At 37.9% G+C, this 22,110-nt stretch overlaps 1 protein-coding gene across 3 annotated transcripts in view; it reads right to left on the bottom strand.

Annotated features, from left to right (window-relative positions):
- Positions 1 to 13,602: 13,602 nt before the first annotated feature.
- Positions 13,603 to 22,110, bottom strand: part of TBX20 (T-box transcription factor 20) — a 38,995-nt gene continuing 30,487 nt past the window's right edge. The window contains exons 8-9 of one of the 3 annotated variants that reach the window (XM_056485481.1): positions 19,056 to 19,274; positions 13,603 to 14,953 (exon numbers count right to left, since the gene is read on the bottom strand). In XM_056485481.1, coding sequence (XP_056341456.1) covers positions 14,934 to 14,953; positions 19,056 to 19,274 — 239 coding nt within the window. In that variant the 3' untranslated portion in view covers positions 13,603 to 14,933. Of the gene's footprint in view, positions 19,275 to 22,110 lie in introns of all 3 variants that reach the window. The other 2 variants (XM_056485482.1, XM_056485480.1) reach the window with 2 other exon arrangements.

Raw genomic sequence — 22,110 nt, 5'->3', positions numbered from 1 at the left:
CTCTGCCACAGATTTGTATTGCTTCAGGTGATCATTCCAGCTCTGCAGATACAAATTACCTATTACATACAGAGGTGTTCTTTACAAGCTCGTCTTCCATTTGTGTTTGCCTTCACCCTCTCTATGAGTGGTGTGTGGCAATATAGGTAGCTTCACTTCCCTGTGAGTGCCGCCTGTAGCACCACAGGCTGTCCCATGAGAGAGCCTGGGACCATTTCTGCTCTCCCACCAACCACTGCACACAAGTAACCACAAACCTTGAGTGGCACTCCCTCTCTCACCCCAAAAGCCCTTTTTACATTTACACAAGGCATGGACTGCTCTGCTCATTCCATCCCTAGCATTAGAAAATCCTACTTATTTTTGATGTTATGGGAAACAATTCAAAAGAAGCATCTGTAGGCAACAAAAATCTCTAGCCTCACCCACTTCTCAAGAAGCACGCAGCTGTTAGCACTGAAGAGTTTATGTGAGAGGAGGGGAAAAGTTCCTTCTAAAATGTACGGTTTGTTTCATAATCTCAATTTCTTTTTAGTTGACAGAACAACCCATTATGCTCAGATAACAGCAAATGACTTATTGTTTCACAAGGCAAGTACAACCACTGCAGTTCCTCAATGTGCTACAACTTGTTTCCCAGTAAGGGATCTTTTAGCATGGCTCCCTGTGGCATGACATGTGGGAGTTCAGAGGATTTTTCTTCCAGAGAGATTACATTGATGATATATATCAGGGTATATATTGATAATGGACTGAAGCCTGAAAATAGGATGGAGTTAATTTTCTCCTGCTAGCCCCACAGCAAAATGAGGAGAATTCACTCAACAATGCACTTTCAAGCGTGCACATACAAGTGTATGTTTGCATGTATGAATATATTTTTAAAAATCTATAAAATACTAAAAATCCTGCACTGTTGAGCATTGAAAGCATATTTCACAAGACAGACCTGTCTTTAGCCATTTCTCCCATGCAGCTGTCTTGTCATAAAGTCACCAAGAATTTAATTGAGTAGAGCTGTGGTTCCAGAATGAGTCCCAGGGCTGCATTGCTAGGAAACTGTGGCCCACTAATAATCCTGGGTTTTGGTGAAGAAATATTTCATCGGGAAGGATGCTTTTAAAATTGCCACTTAATGGAAGGAGAAAAGGATATCAAAGAGCAGAATGCAGAATGACTGTCAGAAAAACATGATAAAGTTTTAAAAAGTATTTTCTCTTTAGAGAAAACTTTCCTATCTGTTGGGTTGGTGCGTGGAAAAATTCCATCTGCCTTTGAAACAGAAAGAGCTTTAATGCCTGCTAACAACTTATAAACTGCCTGTACCAAGTTTAAAGTAGTTTCATGTTAGCACACCACATGCAGGATTCCATTTTACAGGCAGCATAGAACCTCCACATTTCAGCTGTCATTATAAGCCTCACTGCCAGCATTATTAGAAAAACTGCAGAAGAAAGAATACAAAATAGATTATGACTGTCTTACTTTAAAGTCATCTGTTAACCTTAGTTAGTACTGGGGAGATCTCAGCTAAAGGAATGTGTCTGATAGTGAACATTGCACTTCAGGAAACATGTAGATCCACTGAAAGACAGGGACTTTTCCTAATCTCCTTTATCCCTTGCTGTCATCCTTAATTTACTTCAGCCATGGTAGTTGCAAAGCAGATTTCCTCCTCTACCAAGCACATACACACAGCAGAAAACACCCCTGAAATCTACACAAGGAAGATGTAAAAAGTAGCCTAGAAAAGAGTAATCAGAGGGAATGTAATATCAGTTTTCAAATAGGCAAAAGGTTGCTACAAGAAGTGACAGAAACACTGGATAAGGAGTGAAGGGCTAAAATTTCAGTCTGGATCAGGTTAGATATTAGAGCCAATTTCTAAAGAAAGGATAGTTAAGCATCAGAATCTTTAAAGGACCTGTGGAGTCTCCATTGTTGGGGCCTCTTAAAAACAAAGAAGATAAACATCTGCTAGAGGTGGTTTAATTATAAACTGATCTTGGCTTGAATCAAGGAGATGATCTCTGAAGACCCCTTCCTGCCCTACCTATTATTATTATATACCAGCTAATCCCTCAATGAGTATTTTTGAAGAAAATTCCTCACAGATATCCCCTGACCCACCTTTGAGCTGGAGACCACCCAGCTCCTAATATACTGAGGAAAATGCTACTTTTACCCTGAGATGCCATGTTGTTTATCATGAAGGCTCTATGTAAACTTGGAGATTATCAGTGGAACAACAACAACATGTGCAACACCTCAAATTTTGCAAATACCTGAAAAGGAAATAACAAAAAACAAACAAGAAAAGAGAAAGAAATCTGGAAGCAGAAGAGCAGGTATGAACCTTTACTATTTGCTTGGGCCTCTCTTTTGAGGTGAGAGAGCAGAAGAAGGAAAAGAAGGAAGAGAGATAACACTGAGTTTGCAGTTGAAAACTAGCCCAAGTCTTAAAGTGGCACACAAGTGTCACTGCTGGGTCTGCCACAGATCTACTTTGTAAGTGCAGTGGATGGTCTAAGATGAGGTGATAACAAGGAAGGAAGAGATCAGTGACAGTAATTGATTAGTAGCATTGAGAAAAGGAGATTTGTATGCAGAATGAGAATGAAGAGGAGTAGGCAATAAATGAGGAAGAAATTGAAAAGTCAGAGGACAAAGAAGGAAAGAGGAAAGAAAAATCATATTAGACAATAACCTTCAACGGGCAAGTGTGACAGAGGCCTAACTCCAGAAAAGATTCTGTCCTTTTCAGTGTTTCATGTTTTTAAAGGAGTGCTACAGGATGAAAAAAATATCTAAGTGCTGAAGTGAATCTGGAACTGGCATCCCCTAACCTGCTTCTTATAGTAGGTCAGAGACCCCAAAACATAACATTCCCAAGGATATGTAAAAGTCAGTCAACTATGGTTAAATTTCTCACATAATTTAAGAGATTGAGAAGGCATTCTTGTATGTACCTTCTCTACCCCAGGACACAATAAATGTTGCTTTCTCATGGAATCATATCTGTTGTATTGCTCTCATTCAAGAGTGGGTTAGTCTGTCTGTTCTGTGATGGATTTTTGCTGCTGTCTTGTTTTGAACTGACTCAAGGTTTCTTCCTGCTCAGGATTCCCACAAATAACTCCCAAAGGTCTTTTGAAGAGCCTGTTTCTGGTCCTCACTTTTCATTGTCACTATTACCTGAATTAGAATCATAGAATGATAGAAAATGCTGTGTTGGAAGGGCCTCATCAGTATCATTGAGTCCAACTCCTGGCGCTACACAGGGCACCCTGAGAATCACACCATGTGCTTGAGAGCATTGTCCAAATACTTCTTGAAATCAGACAAGGCTTGATGCTGTGACCACTTCCCTGGTGAGCCTGTTCCAGTGCTGAACCCCCCTCTGGGTGAGCAGCCTTTTCCTGATATCCAATCTAAATCTCCCCTGACTCAGCTTCATGATATTTCCTCAAGTCCTGTCACTGGTTCTGAGTGAGATCAGTGTCTGCCGTTCCTCTTCCCCTCACAAGGAAGTTGTAGTTTCCCCTCAGTCTCCTCCAGGCTGAACAGACCAAGTGACTTCAGCCACTTCCCATACAGCTTAGCCTCAAGGCCTTTCACTGTCTTCATTGCTCTCGTTTGGATGCTAACAGCTTCATGTCTTTTTTCTATTATGGTGCTCAAAACTGCACACAGGACTCAAGGTGAGTCCCTTGCTTGGCTGGAGATGCTGTGCCTGATGTCCCCCAGGCCAGGATTCCTCCTGCTGGCTGCCAGGGCACTTCTGACTCATGTTCAGCTTACTGTCACAGCCAGGACCCCCAGGTCCCTTTCCACAGCACTACTCTCCAGCCTCTCATTCCCTGTGCACACAACTGGGATTGCCCTGTCCCAGGTGCAGAATTTGGCATTTGGTCGTGTTAAATTTCTGCACCCCTTGTTCAAGAAGAAAAGGAAAGCCAAAGAATTTCACACCCACCTTGCAAAAAGAAAGACTGCAATTGCACCTTCAAGTTTTTCTGACACTTTTCCTGTTGTAAGGTCCTTAATAAACAGTCAGGTTTCTGTCCTATCTCTGCTCTACTCTTTGGAGTTGCCCTGTCCTTGTCTTAAAGTCCCTGTAATAGAATGGGATGTTGTTGGGGTTTTTTCCTAGAGTTTAGCCATTCTGTTTCTTAAAAGCTCTCCAAATATGGCTTGGAAGAAGAAGAAGAAGAAGGAATTCAAACTGAAGACCAGTCATATGTCTTTACTCCTCAGAGATGGCAGGGCTATGGCAAATACATGCTTTGGACTTCAGCATTTCCATTAAAAGAGAATTATTCCCCTTTCACTAGGGAGCTGAGGCAACATGATCCTTTTGCAAAGATTGTATTCATCCTTTTCAGTGTGTGATTCCATTTCTTTCATTGTGTCCACTTGAATACAAAATCCAATATCACAAAGATTAAAGAGAAAAATAAGTCCTTATGCTCATGCTTTTTACTCAGTTTCCTACAGAAAAGTTTGGATATGTATGAACTTCTCTAATTATACAAAATTTCTTTTTACTATATAGCCAGTTTTAACTTAATTCCATGTTGTTTAAAATGGTGGGGTGTGGCTTTGTAGTTTGATGGCTTCTGTGTTAATGACAATTTAGATCAGCACAATCAGTGGAAGGAAAAGGGAACAAAATACTGAGACCATCAGCATGCTTTCTGAGATCCAAAGTGAAGGCCTGCAAATGTATGAAAATGATTGCCACAAAAGAAAATACATGCATCTTTATGCAAACATGCAATCTACATAGTTTTGCCTTAAGTAAGGTGTTAGGTGTGGCACACTTACCCGGTTCAGCAGCAGCAAGTCCTGAACAACTATTCAGTTACACAGTTCTGGTGTGGAAAGAAAGCTCTAAGTGGGTGCAGACATCTGCGTTAATCCTTGCAAGGCTTCCCAAGCTTTATAAATTGGCTTTTGTGTAAGTGAAAATCAGGATGTGTATTTTCTGCCTGGTATGGTGTTGACTGCATGTTCCAGAAGTATTTAAAGATTACTTCTTTGTTACGACACAGACAGAGCAAAATACTTGTTTTGTCTACCTGGAAGAAATTAGTACATGTGGATACAAGCTAACTCTTTTCTTTTGTTCAGGCTCATTTATCGCAGACAACAGTAATATTTGCTGAAAATGAGAGAGTAAAAAAATTTGTATCTTACCATTCACGATCCAAAAAGACATTTATGACTTGCCTGGATGTCATCCAACCAGTAAGTAGAAAACAAACAAACAAAATTACTGAGATAAAAACAAACCTGGGAAAAGCCTAATCAACTTAAGAAACATAAATAGATATCTGATGCAGGCCAGCACGCTTTCACTCACCATGCAGATTTTATACCTGAGGACCTGGTAGAAAATCTGGGAAAACATACTCCATATGTTACATATTGTGTATGGAGGGAAAAAGGGATATCACTGCCTGAAAACGTCCAAGGCATTCCAGTGAAATTGTGCAGCTGTGGCAGAAGAGGTTCCTGGTCCCTGTGTTAGAGGGGCTCGAGAGGAGGAGGAGGCAGTGGGAGCTCAGGCAATACCAGAGGTGGCATGTGGGGCATATGGAAAACACTGCATGCACAAATCCCTCTTTTTCTTGTTTTTTCCCTGTTGCTGTTTAGTGTCCTGCCTGCCCTCTCCCGGAGCGCCGCCGGCAGAGGGCACAGGGCGCCCGCGGGATGCGCGGCTGCGCTCCCCCCACGGACAGCGGCGTGCTGCTCCTCCAGCTGGCCCCTACCTCACAGGTACAGAACGCAAAGAACATCAGTTCTCGACTAGGAACAAACAAACAGAAAAGTTCCCGTGTCTATGCTCCCATATCTATGTACCTTCAGAATAGGCTGAGTGTTAGGTGACAACACTCCTTTGTTTTTTGTTTTTTTTCTTCCATCTAACAATAAAAGCTATGATGGAATGGCTGTGTGTCATACAGTAAAGATTAGATAGTCACGAGAAGGAGTGTCTTAGGACCCCACATGGCAAAGAACTTCAGTGATAAGTGCATTTGTCAAAAGAAAAATCTAGTTCCTGGAAATGAGTTTCTAATTCAGACCAAATGATTTTCAGCTGGAAGTAAAAAGAGGAAACTATATCAGAAGTTGAAAATAAAAAGTTATTTGATAGGCGATAAAGTGTTTTAGTATTTCAGTTGAAACTGATGTAAATTAGTAAGTTAACAAAGAGTTGTGATGAACTTGAGGACACAGTCAAATATTTTCAGTGAATACAACATTGTGCATTTACCCAAAATGTGTGGGTCTTCTTGTTCTTCATTTAAATTAGATCTTTATACTTCTTCAAATTTGACTTTTGCATCTTCATTTAATTCTGATTTAATTTCCTCCTATTTTTACAGTTCATCAGCCAACCAAAAATGATCCACAAGGCCCTTTTTTTTTTTTTTTTAAGAGTTCTAAAGACTGTGTAAAGAGTGACAGCAAAAAGTCACTTTTCCATTACTGGTTCTTTTGGCCCTGTAACTGGTATAAATTATATTAGAAATAAACTTATTTGTTGACATAGCAACAACAGCAAAAGTTATTCTGTTTCCAATCCCAAATATTAATAAAAAAGAAGTGTCCAAACAAGAATTATAAGGTGGTTTATTTATTAGTATCCTGAATTTTGAAATATTTATTTCATCTTAGTTTCCTCCCACCTTTTTTCTTTTTTGGAAGGTGGGGTTTTAATGAAATTCTGTTTCTCGTGTCCATGCTTTTAAGAACAACACAAGATGAAAAAACACGAAATTCGTAGTAAAATTACAAAAGAAAAATCAGAGGATGCTTTGGAGAGGAAAAGGTTGGTTTCCCTAATACTGAATTGAAATGTTTTAGTGTTAAAATTAGATAATGGGAATAGCCATCCCACATTAAAATTTAAAAGCAGTCTTATACCTTATAGCTCTATGTGTGGATATCCAATACACATGGGTCCGGGTGAAGCAAGAACAATTAGTCTATAATGTCTTGTATATATAAATAAGGAAACACAGTTAAAAACAGCTGAAATCACACTTGGGTTAAATGCATGAGCTCCCTGCTCTGGTCCTTTTCATCACAGAGATGCATAGTACCTATAGAATCAGGTTTATGCCTGAACATTTTCATGCTTAGGAATCACTGTTCTCTTTACTAGCAAAAGCTCAGAACATCATGTAACATTTTTGCAAAGGCTTGCTTTTTTTTTTTTAAACTTGTGATTTCCTCACTAGCTTGAAACGTTTCATTCCAAAGCTAATTTTAAAAGTAACTTCACATGGAGAAATCTATTTTAAGTATTTTAAGGCATGGGTTAATTCAACATTAGTGAAGTGTGGAGAGAAACAAAAATGAAGTCATTGTTCATTTTAAAATGATTTATTTTTGTATTAAATTGTCTGAGAAATTTTGCAGACCTTTCTTTCTTTTCTCAGTTTTATTCCAACAGATTGGTGCACTTATTAATTCTTATGGCTTTTATTAGTTAAATGAAGATGATACACTGATCTGCTTCCTTTTCGTCTTCTCTAAATAATTTCTCCATCTGGATGCATGTTCAGCACTTGCCGTGAATCCCAGATAAAGCAGAAAAATCCATTATTGCCATTCCACTTGTCTTTGTGTGTCTGGACAACTGGTTTAAGCCACAGTAGAGCAACTTATTTTATGTGGACATACTCCAGAACCAAAGCAGTAAACTGTATTCTAAAACAGAAATTAGAATAAGCATCCATATTTCCTGTGTTTAGGCATGCTTACCCTGGTGCAGTTTTTTTTTCAGTTAGAATCTGGTATAGCTGAAATTTGGATGTATGATATGTTTTGCCTTCAGGTTACATGTTATGGAGACCTTTCTTAGCTAGAGTTGTTTTTAACCATACTGCAGTTTTGTATATGGTCACATTGCACGTGTGAGTTTTAGCATTCTTTTTTGTGGTTTGAAATTTCTCATGAGATTTTAAGTTTTTAAATATCTGCCCTAGTCTTGTGTTATCATGCAGTGCACAGTCAGTGCAACGCTTTGTGCTTGGCACATAGGGCAGTTCATCTCAAAATTACATGTTATTTGCTTAATTTGGTATTTCTATTTACACTAACTCTAAATACCCACTTGGAGCGTATGATCAGCTTCCAATTTATTTCTACTGTTGCATCCGGACAGTTGCTATTTATATCTTTCTGGATTTTCCAGTGTGTCCATTCTGGTGAACACGTTCATCTCATTGCAGCTGCACTGCGGATGCACATTTCCAGAATAATACAAGTGTTAAAAATATTCTAAGCCGTCAGTTTTTGCATGTGTGAAAGAGAGACATGTACATTGCAAATCTTAGGTTCTAGGCTTTTAGACCACTTGGGGAATCCACAGCCTTGAGTGGCTCTAGGCACAAGCTGATGAAGCTCTTCCTCAGCATCAAATACTCTGCGTGTTTATATGTTTGTGGGCAAGGTGGGGACAAACCAATCACAAACCTGATACCTGCTTTGCTGCCTATACCAAAGGCTTGAAGAGAAAAACATTTTGCTTTTGCTGTTGGGGAAATTTTGCATGCAGAATGGCAGCAGCTGCTCAGGAGCAGAGTGGGAGTTCCTGGCAGTGGTGAAAGCATGATCTGATGCTTCTCCATGTCATTTTACATTCTCATTTCTTTTATGTCAAGATGGCTTGAGGCCATCCCTCAAATTTTGGACAGCAAAATTCAGTTTTGCATATATTGTCATGATGGCAACTCTGCCTTTGAGACAAATATATAATATAGACAATTCTTCTACAAGCAAAGCAAAAAAGAAGTAAGCTCTGAAGAGCAGGATCCACAAAAAAACCCACCACATCCAAAACTCCACAAAGAAAGAAAAAAAGTAAATTAACCTCTTCAGCTCACATGAGTTCTTATTATTGAGTTAGCAAATGAAAAGGGAGAATCCATATGTTCTCTAACAGTTTGGCCACAGTTGAAAGAACAGAAGAACAAAGGCATGATATTATGGTATGGAGCAAAAGAGACTTTAAAATATTCAGGCACAAATGTTAAAATGTTTAGGCTGCTCTCTGAAAAAAACCATGAACTTTTTAAGATAACAAACACTGCAGCAAAGACTTTCTGAACAGGACTCAGAAACACACGTCTTGCTAAAATTACTGTGAGCTATGTATCTGCCTTTGTAATGGCTTTGAAATCTCAGCCTATAATATTCCTTATTAATTTTTTCCCTCATCAGGTATATTGGAAGGAAAACATTTTCTGTGACTGAAAACACAAGTCATTGTCTGTCCAGAACTACTGGAAACCATGCCAAGTTGTCTTAAGTGCTAGACAGGCTCTTCAACACATACTAATTTATTTAAAAACAACTCGGAAGTGTTTAAAGCATTGTAAAGGAAATTAGGGGGCACCGGTGTAAAGTTTTTTTATGTTCAGTCAAAAATGTACAAGGTTACTAGTGCACTGTAAAATGAGGGAGCAAGGAAGGCCAAAGTCTTTAACCATCTGAAACAATCCAATCATCCTCTGGAAATACACTGTTTGAGGTGACTATATTAATTGAAAATTAGAGAGATTAAATAAAGTCAAGCTGATAAATCCCAAGTACTACTAACTTACTTGTAATATCATTGGAGATGAGTAGTATGACTGGTGTCTCAAGTCTGAAAGCTATGACATTCAGAGGGAAGGTAATTAAAGCCTGCCACTCCAAAACCCTCAGTACATGTTCAGATATTATCAACGCAAATCTTACAGCCAACAATTTGCATCAAGATAAAAAGTAATTCCTCCTTTGACTGCCTTGGAATCAATCATGAGAGAGGATAGGAAGAAATAATAATTGATTTGTGATGATGTATCGACCATGTCTTTAAGGTAAACAGAAACAGCTCTCTCCCACACTCAACTTTCACAGTAGAATGAAGACCATTGACTTTTACACGAGGGTGAAGACCAGTGAAGAACCACAGAGTTCTTGTTTCAGAAAATCATGTGGGATTTTCTATTGACAAAAACCTTGATTTAAGTCCAATTTCAGTGACAGCTATTAAGCACAGACTACCAGTTTAAGCATCACAATTCACTCCACCTCTGTGATAACTCAAAGAGGGGATGGTTTCTGATGACACCAAATACCTAAATGATTTAGTATTCATACTTAAAATTATGTATTGTCCATAGAAGCTGACTGGAAGACAGTGCAGACTAGAAGTAAAGACATCGTGAACTTCACCAATTCCATATAATTCCTTTCATGTCATTTAAGATGCCTTAAGACTGAGACCCAGGTAAAAAGCACAAAAATCATTCTAGTTTGAGGTGACAAAGCCATATGAATGCATTGCCTTTGAAAGCGCAGTTAACAGGCTTCTGGCACAGGTAACAGACACAGATTTTTTGCTATGTACTTTGTTTCTTCTGTGATTCTCTAAGAACAGCTGACCAAAGTTAAGCATCTAAATAGAGAAAACCCACAGCTGTTCAAGGAACTGTTATCACCTTCACTTTTTGGGGATTACTTGTTCTAAATATCATCAATTACAAATTCAGATGCAAGCATTTTTCCTTTTTAAATTCATTTTACTCTTTAAGCTATTCTGCATTTGTTGGTAATCTAAACAGACAAAGAGCTAGCTGAGTTCCTTTTGCATATCTGAGGGACAACCATTCAGCTCACAACCATTTCTGCAACTACCCTTCTCCAAACACAGGAGAACACTGTCTCTGAGAAGGGGGTACTCATGGAGTGAAATCATGACTCAAGCCTGGGAGATTCTCTAGCACACAACACCCTCAAACCACTCAAAATTGCTGCATATATTCCTGGTAGGCTACACATTGGGAATAAAGACAATTCAAAGCCAACCAAGAGGCAAAAATTGTTGGGAATTGTTGCTTGATTTAATTTATCAAATAAGTTAGTCAATGCAGTTCCTGCAACAGACCTATTTTCCATCCTAAAAAGCCTTAAAAATACTGGATTTTGAGGTGTCTGTCTGTCAAATTATGTTTTATACTAACAGAGCTAAAAATGCTACAGTGGTGATATAGCTAATACTCTCTGTATTGGGAGAAATTATTATGCTACTCTTCAAAAAAACCTCTCTGTCCAACTTTGGTAGGTATCCCCACAGGTTTTTCTTGGTCCCTCTGGTTATTACTCTGGAGAACAAGGACTAGCTTCTGTACTGCCTGCAAAGGTCCCTAAAGCCTTGCTGACCAACCTTGGTTATCAGTGACTAACTTCACTAAAGATCTTGAACATTAGACCACTGGCAGTTTAATTTTTAGAGTTATTATTAGTGATTATTGTTAGTTTTTATATATTGAACTGGTGATATGTAATCTAAATATTTTATGTGTATTTTAAATGTTCTGGATTCAAAATATTGTTTATTGCTCTGTATTTCAAGTATACCATTAAATCATGCATTCATTGTGCTCCTTCACAGGAAGTTTAGAAAATAGCATTCTCCAAATAATTTATTTTCTGCACTGCTCATCTCCAAGACAGATCATTTGGATATAAATCTGTTTTCTAAATGTGATACACAAAGCAGCCTACAGTCATCATGAATACTCATCAGTCTCTTCAAAGTAACCCTACCAGGAGACAGCTCAGAATCTTCATTTTGTTGAATTCCCCGGGTTCTCTTTAGAAAACAGCAGATAAAGGCTCCAATTATAGAGGTGTTTGTTGCAGACAACTTGTTCCCAAAAGTCTTGATTCTGCAATCACGAGGGGTTTTGCTGTTGCAGAGCCACTGCAATGCTTAAGCACTGATTTAACTTTATTCAAGCAAGCCTGCTGATTTCAATGGGACCATTGGCATAACTAATATCTTGAACCAGTGTACAGCAATAGTTCTGATTCAGAAAAGTGCCAATGCTTGTGTTTGGTTTTACTTGTAATCAAGGAAGTCCCCTTAGCCTGAGGTTAAGCAAAGATTTTCACAGCATTGAATATCCATGAGAGAACGCAGATGTTTTGCTACCAAGATGCCATAAAAATATAATGCAGAGACAAAAGGCATCACACAGAGTTACCAGCTCAGTGATCTATCTTAATTTTCATACAGCCCAAACATTAATGAGGTACATTAATGCATGGTTGCAATTTAGTATAGTTAAAGATAGGTTTGAATTACCTCAGGCTGTTATCTCCTTGCTAGCATTCACAAACCAAGGCAATACTGCTGCTACTGCTCCTTAGAACCTCACAGATCTTCCATCCCATAAACTTCTTTGCAAACCAGGGATCTTGTGACCTAGTTGGAAAAGACCCAGCAACTGATCTCAATCTGGGGACAAGATTAACTACAGGTGTGTAACAAAAACTTTTTAAGCAACATGAGAATTTTGTCAGAAGCTGCTTTAAGGGATGGTTCTTGTAAGAACCTTGGAAGTACCTCAACAGACCATTTGATTGCCTCAAGGCAAGATTCACTTTAATTAAATCATTCTTGAGTGGTGCATGTTCAACCTGTTCTAAAAGACCTTGTATGATAGGTATTGCTCCTTATACTCTAGGTAATCCTGTACCATGCCTCATTATCTTTCCTCTTTGAATAGCTTGGATAGTCTTGTTGCAATTGTGTCAAGACAAACATGACTGGAATCATCATCATCACTGGCATCATGATTTATTAAAATCTTTTCATGCTTTCTTTCAATGGACTTCTCGCAGGCAAATCCGCACTGTACTAACTGCTTTCCTCATTAGCTGCTTCACACAATACTGACTTCTCCTCAGAGGCAGCTCCCCAGAGTTCTGACTCCTCTCCTCTGTGTGACTGGCTAAGCCCCAACCTGTTCCTTACCAGGCCACCTAATTCTGTCTAACATCTTCTTATCTGTCCCTTGCACGACCACATGTCCCCTACCTCCGCACAGCTAGCAGACTCCATCCTGAACTGCAGCAGACCCGGAGTTTCAAGCTCCAACTACAACTTATGGCTAGCTAGTTCACTCTTTTGTAACACCCAACGTCACTGGGCAGGCTGTTTCTACTCCTTGGTAATCAGTACAGCTGTAATTCATTGGGAAAGATTGCCTTCTCCACTACTCATTCAACCTATCTTCTCACAGAGTCTCAGCTAACTCTCTCCTCTTTAACATATGCTATTATAATTGAAACAAAATCCTTTTAAATAAAAAGCTTGCAGCATTTTATTCCTCACTTTTTCATATTCTTCACTTCTCCTCACTTAACAGACCTAATTCCACTCGCTTCTTGTACTCTGTTTCCTAGGTCTGTATTTACTATCTTGGGGTCCCTGAGAACCCTATATTTCAGCCATTTATTTGGGTCCTGCTGGAACCCAGACCCAGGAATTTTTATGAATATGATTGCAAAGCATTTTGAAAAATAAATAATTTGTGTAACTCCATGCAAACTAAGTTGTATTTAACTACACTACAACTATCACTCCACATGAATCCAAGACTAAGACCACCTTTTGTAGATAAGCAGTCCTAACAAATTTTGTGTACTCTCAGAAACATCTGTTACTGGTTCCACTGCCCTCAGCAACTTGGTTAGAGGAAAAAAAAAAAAAAAACCAGAAGAAGAAAGATTTGGCTAAATAAGAATGATATATCAAAACACCCAATATTTTAATGAAAGAAACTGAATATCCACACATTTGCACTTCTGTACAGTTTTTGTGATATATATATAATTTTAAGCTGTTTACAAATAACATTTAGTGCTTCAAATATCACATAATGTTGATACTATATTTCTAGCAGAAATAAATATATTGCACTTAAAAAGAAACTTTTCATTAGATGTTGCTTCATAGTTTATGTTCTCAACTTTTTTTCCCATAAAAAGATTTCCCTCTACCCCCAACCCATACACACAAACACACACTTCAGTACATGGTGAATGTGCTCACGCAATGCATTATAAACAACACAGTCAACACAGCAAACAGAAGAACTGTGGTACATTCTGTTAAAGAGGCTACATCCAGGTTTTCTAGCTTTCTTATTTTTAAACCAAATCTTTCCTTGTGTTTCTGAAGGTACAATTAAAAAAGAAAAAATATTGTTTAAATGTGCTAAAGGTAAAATACAGCAAACTGTATTTTTTGTCCTTAAACTACCATGAAAAGTTACTTCAGAGCTTATTTAATTCACTGCTTAGTTTTTTTCTTAAAAAGATAAAGAAGTTGTCATTTGATAATCTATAGATTATATGCAAGGACATTTGATTACAGAGTAATATATAAATCCTCTGGCCAGCAAGTAGATGGATGGTAAAGAAACCACATCTCCTGCAGAAGTAAATGCTTTGTAAAAAGTAGTAAGAATAAAATCTCACTAAAACCAAAATTAATCTTTCAGTGAGTGCCATCCCCCTACAGATGATGAGTATGTGCACTGTAGGCACAACTTCTAGACAAGAAGCCGTTTTACACTGATCTCACTGTTGATTTTACCCTTATCTAGGAGTAAATTATCACAATTTATATTTACTTACACTATTGGAAATTATCCCAAGTTTTTGCAAAAATTTTCATTGATATTTCTGTTCCTGCATAGTACGTACATATAAAGAGGGTACACTACATAATCAAGTTGCCAGCCCAAACGCTTTTCAATTAAAAAAGGTTCCTTTTCACATGCCAGTTAGTGTTTGCTGGATGTTGGAAATGGCAACATCTTCTTACATGTGTGCATGTTGATGCAGATTCCCGGCCTTCATGGGTAAAACTGTGTGGGAGGAATTCTGCAATTGCATTCTGAAGGTTGTGGTACCAAGCATGTTAGCTACCATACAATTTACCATCCTTGGACTCATGAAGAAGCATTTCCATTAGGAATTCTACCTTTATCTACTTGGTCTATGTTTGTTTTTCAGTTAACATCCAGAAGAGTAGGACTGAAACCCAGTAGCATTGATTTGCTATCTTTGACAGTGCCTCAGGCCATATGAAGGAATGCTGCAAACCAAAAAGATAAATTAGAAATGGGTGGGTTTGGATTTAGATTCTCAGGGTTCCAAAAGTAAAAGAATAAATAATTCAGATAAATACATCCAAATCCATTTTGTTAATATATGCGATGTTTTTGTTGGATTGAGGACTGAAGGTTGTTGATGATCTATGGATGAAATGGAAATTCAGGGAAAAGACAAAAATACTTGCAACACCTCAAAGGAAAATCTTATCGTTCTCTTTGAAAAGCGTATTCAGGCACGTTCGCTCCCCTTTTCTTTAAAAATGCAAACAACACTTCCCCCCCAAAAAACCCCAGAATAAAGCAACATACGCCAGCTCAATTTTTCTGAGCCAAGAAAAAAGCTCATAAAGGTGAAGAGCACTTCTCATGGGATATAAAATGTGAATTGTGTTTGGAAAGTAAATTCTAGATTATATTTGGCATTCCTAGCATCTACCAACAACAGATGTTCTGTCCTGGAAGTGAAACAATTTTGACAGCAGTACAGCAAGTCCTTAAGTAAATTACTAGGTTATTGTCAAAGTGGTGGATATAATGTAATTTTTTTATTTTTTTAGCAAAAGTGATTTAACTCTTCAACCAATTAATTATAAATTTGCATTAATTTTCTTCAAGTTGTGAGTTCATTGCTAAACCTGATTTGTACTTGGGTTTTAATCTTTTCTGTACTGTTCCTATATTGTTGGTGTCATTTAAGCCACTGTTTTTACTATCAGACTTTATTTTGAGATGACAATAGGGAATGAAATCCTGCCTCCATTAGTCAATAAATTTCTATTTTACTTCAGTTGGGCAGGAATTTTATTCCTGGAATCATTCCCATGCTTCCACAGGCCCACAGGAAGGTGAGAGGGATGTGGAGCAGAAACATTGTGAGGTGTCAAGACCTCTTCAATGGGCATTCTGTAGCCTCTGTGAACTTAATCCCTTTAGCCTCAAATCTATGCAACAGGTTTCATAGGCAGGACTGTGAGGGCAAAGAAGAGGAAGTGAGGAATGGACATACCTATTGATCTAATTCCTGGGGAAATCTGGCACAAGCTGCCTTCATTCCCTTGCTTGGCACCTGCCTGTGATTCTGCATTAGTGGGGAACCCAATGGATTTCTGTTGCAAAGGAATGAAGCCATCAGAGAGCAGCACAATGAGGGATGAGCCCACTGAGAGAGACTTGGTCTTACTGGAAAAATCAAGCCATTGATTTTGACAGATAATTCTGCATCATCTGTTATACAAAATTAATCAGAGAGAATTTGGATGAGAAGTTGGTTTTCATATCAAGACAGCCTACTGCTATGTTATTTCAGATATGAATCACACTTCATTTGTAGTGGAAAGCACTTTTCTTTCATTAAATATTTTTTGTAAATGAAGTTGTCAAAATCCAGTTTCATTCTCCAGAAAGGGCCTGGAGAATTTTCTCTGAAGCAGTATCAGGGGCATTTCTGCATATCAAATATTGGTTTTCTAAGAGCAGGAACGGAGACAGGGCTGAAAAGCCTGTACAGTTTGTTTCTCTGAATTTGCTTCATGGAGGAAAGTCATGAATGAGCAGTCTTTATGTCACACGTTGACCATGCCTAAATCAGCCTACCTGTTTCAAACTCGTTTCTGGAGTCATATAAATGCTGCCTATCTACTTGACCTTTTCCTGATTCAAGTATCAGCAGTAAAACTGCTGGCTTGAATTCTGATCCTAACCATATCCCTGCAACTCCAGATAAATTAATGAAGCTGCAGAAGGAACTAGATAAAATAAACAGAATTTCCCACAGCTTTAGTGCATGTCATCCTAGGATCTTCATTCAACTCTAACAGAAGTCAAACAACTGAAGAGAAAACTTTCTTCCACACCTCTTCTGTAATTATTGTTTCTGTAGAGTCATGTGTACTTGAAGAATGACATTCTTGTAGGGTCAGTATCACCTAATTTCCTGAAAAATAGGGGGTTTATATCAAAACGAGTTGTAAGTAGGCATGATCTTGCAACATGCAGTTTTCCCATGACTCTGATAGCCTACAGCAAAATCTAATAATTGGGTACATCAAGACAAATTCAGTGTCTGATTCTGAGCCATTTAAATACTCCAGAATATTTTACTGCAGAGCCTGTTATATTAATTTATGTAACTTCTTGTAGCAGGTCTGAATTGTAAATAAATTTTCATTTTTATTTATATACAGCACAGGAATTGCAAATTGGCCCAGGTAATTTTTCATCAGCAGGTCCAACAGTGATTAATGAGGAATTAGGGTAATATTGCAGATAACTTGGTGGAAAAGATGACTGAAATGGCCAGCTTGAGATTTTGAATTCAGCTACTAGAAAATACATAATGATGGTCTTTTTCTGTGGGATACATGTGCCTCGCCTTTCACTTTGCAGAGATGGTAGTAGGTGACTCAGTATACTGCACTTTGCTTTTTACCATATGACCCTAACACAGAATGGTCAAAAGCAGAGGACAATAGCGGGAAATAAGTCTGGTTTGTGATCCAGCTCTACAGAGATCTGTAATATATGAGATTATATATGCTGGTTCTTTTTTGTCAGTAGATGCGTTATATCACCTATAGCTTGGATGCAACTCGACACAGAAACTCTGTGTCAACTTATTATTTACAGTGGAATCTCAGCTCTTGCCACACAGAAAACCAACATCACACTGGTACTGTTTCCAGCAGTGCAAAGGATTCATGCTAGCTCTCTGCAGACAAGGTCATTATTTTCTTAGGAATCTATAGCTCCTCCATTGCATCAGACACAACATACTAGAAAAAGGGGACAGTACTTTGAATGAGGGCCCCAAATGCTAACTGAAAAAAAGCCAGATTTGAATTTTAAAAAAAATTTGTGTGAAGTTCTATACTGATATTTTCCTAAGGAAACTCCACCATTCTAGTGGAACATGAAAAAAATGGTAGTACAACCCTCATTTTCCTGGCCAAGGAGCTAGTATAATAACAGCCATGACCAAACCCAACAAAATCAGAACAAGTGGAAAGATACTCCAATGCCACTCATACCAGTCCATTAATTATAGTTTGATCCAGAGAGTCTATAGACTGATCTAGCCTGAAAATTGGGTTAATTTGGCGTGCATGTACAGCTGGAAACAGGTCTTCAGTGGCACACACTGAAGCAGTGGCAAAGCACTGCTTTAAAATTTGAAATCTTGGGTTTCTAAGTTTAAGTAACAGATTTTTCCAAATCAAAATTTTTCTTCATTATACCTTACCCAACAGTTTAATAGCTCCTCCTTGGAGGACAAACTTCCTTTTAGACTGAAGGACAGAAAACATTATTACTACTACAGTGTAACACAGTTCTTTTTTTTGGAACCAAAAAGTGTTTTATGAAGGAAACAAAGAAAGAAAGAAAGGCTTGTTAATAATGTTCTCCTTGTGATTATAGTAGCAACTAAGAAATAATGATTTTGGTGAATATATGCCAGTCTTAAAAAGGATAGTGGTTTTCTCCACTTTGTCCTGTTTTCAGCAAATGTATGCTGATATAGCCTAAAACATGCTCAAAGTTATAGCAATACATTTTTCTGTTTAGATGCTCATCAGTCACAAGAAGAGATGAAGATGAGTAAGAGTATTGCCTTTTTTAGAATTCATCTAGCATATGAAAAAAGACCTATAGGTAATTAGTTTTTACACTGCTGCTTAAAGATAATCTCTTTCCACTAGGCGTAATGCACCTTTAGACCAAGCTGCACGCGACCAAAAATCCTGGGGACTTCAGGATCCATTTTGGCTGTGTTACACATAGATCTGTGAGCAGCTCCAAGCCACGTGCTCTCTTCTTGTGATCCCTCAAAAGAGAAGTCTATATCCACAATGCATTTTCTTAGCTGGTTTGTTATAAGTTCAGCACTCCTTTCAGGAAGGTCCCTTGTTTTTTTAATAGCAAACTTGCACAATTAAAATCTTGTGTTCCTCTTGTCTTATGTCACTCATACAAATGGTGTCATCACTGCAGAAGAGTGACGCAGTCCTTGGATAGCTGCATAAGGACCCTGCTGGAAATAATGGTGGTACCTTGGCATGTGGAAGGATGGGAAAGTGGGGCCACTACCTTGCATGGAGCTGGCTATAGCAGAGGGTGTAAGAGGCATTCCCAGGCGGCTGTACGGAGGCAGAGATCCTTGGATCGGATGAGGAATGGGTGTGGCTATGGATGCAGTGCTGGTACCCAGGGCACTCAAAGACTGTGGATGCTGAAATCCTGGGAAACTGGTTGAAGAGGAAACCCAAGAACTGAGGGACAGGTTATCAGATGTTGTAAATGCTGACCCTGTAAGCAAAGAGAAAGAATACATAACATAGGCACTGCAACACACAAAGCTGGTAAAGTAGCGAAAAGGAAGAAAATTAGTCTTTCAGCGTAAGTCTGGTTTTGCTGACCTACTGTCATTGGAAATTCTTCCCAAATACTTCCATCTTTAAAATATTATTTGCTGCTGTCCTTTATCACTACATCTTAGACAAATTTCCATTCTCAGAAGCTGGTTGCTGTGGTTTCAACCGTAAAATCAGCTTTGCACATTGAACATTTTAGATGTAAAACATTTTGTAATGCCACTAAAAAACTGAAATATCTACTCTGGCATGAAACCTCGCTATATTACATCCCTATTTTGAAGATATATTTGTAGATTTTTACATCAGAGCCTTAGTAGGACTGTTGTTTTGGGTTTTTTTTCTAAAATTTCAATATGGCAAAAATGCAGAAAAATGTAATTTGCACTACAAGTTTTCCTTTTTTTTTAATCCCAGTGAAAATTGTCAACATGACATCTTTCCAGTCAACCTGATTCTTTCCATAACATAGAACAAAAAAATTTTAGAAACATAAATGTCAAAGTATTTGCTGTGTTTCTAACTGTGTGCAGTACTCTAATAACACTAGTGCTAATTCATAGTAAGATGTGCAGAACTTACTCTGAGGGTAATTATCTACTTTTGATCAAGTGGAAGTGTTCTGTTTGTCATTTTGTTTTGGGTTTGCTTAATCTGAATAATTTCCAATAATCTTCCAACTCTTTAAAATATGTTTTCTTCCTGAAGATTGAGGAATCATAAAAAAAATGAAAAATGGTTTCTTAAAATTAGAACTAATTACTTATTTCACGTTGAGAGTAAAATTTTGGGGAAAAAATAATTTGTTTGGATAATTGCACATGGTCATTTTCAAATAATCTGATGACTGTGTTACCCTTCATCTGTAGTTGATATGCATCTGATCATCATTATATGACTGATTTCTAGAAATGGGGAATACAACACAATGCTATAAATAAACTCTTTGTATTCCCCTTTAAACAATAATATAACTCTTGTCTCTTATGTATGTTCTTTCTTGACCAACTTTCATACTTTAGAAAATAAATTTATTAGCAAAAGTATTTGATGAAATATATTTTCAATTCAGAATTGCAAAACATTCTGAGACAACAAATTCTGTAACAGGTACTAGTTTCATAAATCTGATTCAAGAAGGATGGTTCACCCAAACCATAGAATGGAAACATATGAAGACTTCTATCCATCAAGGAAAACTTACTGCAATTAAGTGAAGTAACCAATCATAGCCACATACTCAAACCAAAACTATAAGCAAAACCCAGCAGAAATAAAAAGTGCATATTGTTGGGGGTTTTTTTAATCATAAATCTCTTATGGGATATATTCTCAAATAATGACTTATTTTTCCTCTGCTTAATTAAACAAATAAAATAGTGTAGTAACAGGAAAAAGAAATTGTGCCAATTTAGCAGTGGAAATAAACTTGAACCAAATCCTGGTCCTTCCACTGAACCAAATCATAACTGCTAGGAAATTAGGATCCAGAGCCATACTCTAAGGATGACACATTACTCACAGACCACAGCAAAACCCTTCATAAATCAGAGGTATGTGAGCATTACTGCACTACAAGTAAAGCAGGGTGCAAATCTGTATTTACCCAGAAGTTTGTATTTGGCTCTTTTCCAGGTGGCTACTATAATGCTGTGTATGGATTTAGACACAGAAATTATGCATTAAAGAGTTTCCATTGAATTTATGTATTTCTTATTTGCTAATTCCTTTGGAATTAAGACATCTTGTACTGTAGTTTAGCTGCTTCCATCTTTAGATGGCTGAAACTGGCTGAGCAGAGAATGCTCTGGTAGGGTGCTGAAGTAAATATCAAGTCTATCACTGCTATTTATTTCCTTGTTTTATGCAGAATAAGGTATGTGATTCTCTGTGAAATAATTGTAGAGCTTGAACACTTCTCCTATAAAAAAAGGCTTAGAGAATTGAAGTTGTGGAGTCTTGAGAAGAGCAGACTTTTGGGACACCTAATTGCAGCCTGTCAGTGCTTAAAGCAGACCTATGAGAAAGCTGGGAGCTTTCTCATTTACACAACAGGAGTATGGGTTTGTAACTAAAAGTGGATAGATTTAGACTAGATATAAAAAGAAATTTTTTTACCATGAGGGTGATGAAACACAGGCACAGGTTGCCCAGAGAGGAGCTGGATGTCCCATCTGAGGCAATGTGCAAGGTCAAGTTGGATGGGACTCCAAGCATCCTGATCTAGTTGAAGAAGTCCTTGCTCATTGAAGGGGGTTTGCACTACGTGACCTTTAAAGGTCGCTTCCAACACTTAACTATTCAATATTTTCACAAAGAACTTCCTCAAACATCCTTTCCTGCTCCAGCTGATTTGGTCTCTAATTGCAGACTCTCGAAAGTCTCACATACCACTTTTGCTGCCACCAAGGGAATTAGTTCTGAGGCAATCAAGGTCTCAAAGAGCTTATGACACACACCATCCAGCAATGCATATGTATTTAGCTCTCAACTCTTATTTTTAGGGGGGAAAATCAATCAGTTTTACATGCAAGGTGATTTTTAAAATTCATTAAAGTATCTATGGAATTTCAATAAGAACATTGTTTCACTCTTTGTATCTTGGAGGACTTTTCCTTATTTAAGGACACTAGATCTAAAGAGAGAGCAAAGGCAGTACCAGTTATTCATGTGTAATAGCAGTATGGTTTACCCTCTGTGCACATCTCTGGTTGCCCAGAGCACTCACATCCCATGTAGCATATGGCTCCCAGATTAGAAAAAAGTTCTTT

Source organism: Oenanthe melanoleuca, chromosome 2 (genome assembly GCF_029582105.1).
Source record: "Oenanthe melanoleuca isolate GR-GAL-2019-014 chromosome 2, OMel1.0, whole genome shotgun sequence".
NCBI classification, from domain to species: Eukaryota; Metazoa; Chordata; class Aves; order Passeriformes; family Muscicapidae; genus Oenanthe; species Oenanthe melanoleuca.
Note: the sequence above shows the minus strand (reverse complement) of the source record. Positions and strands in the feature narration are given on the sequence as shown.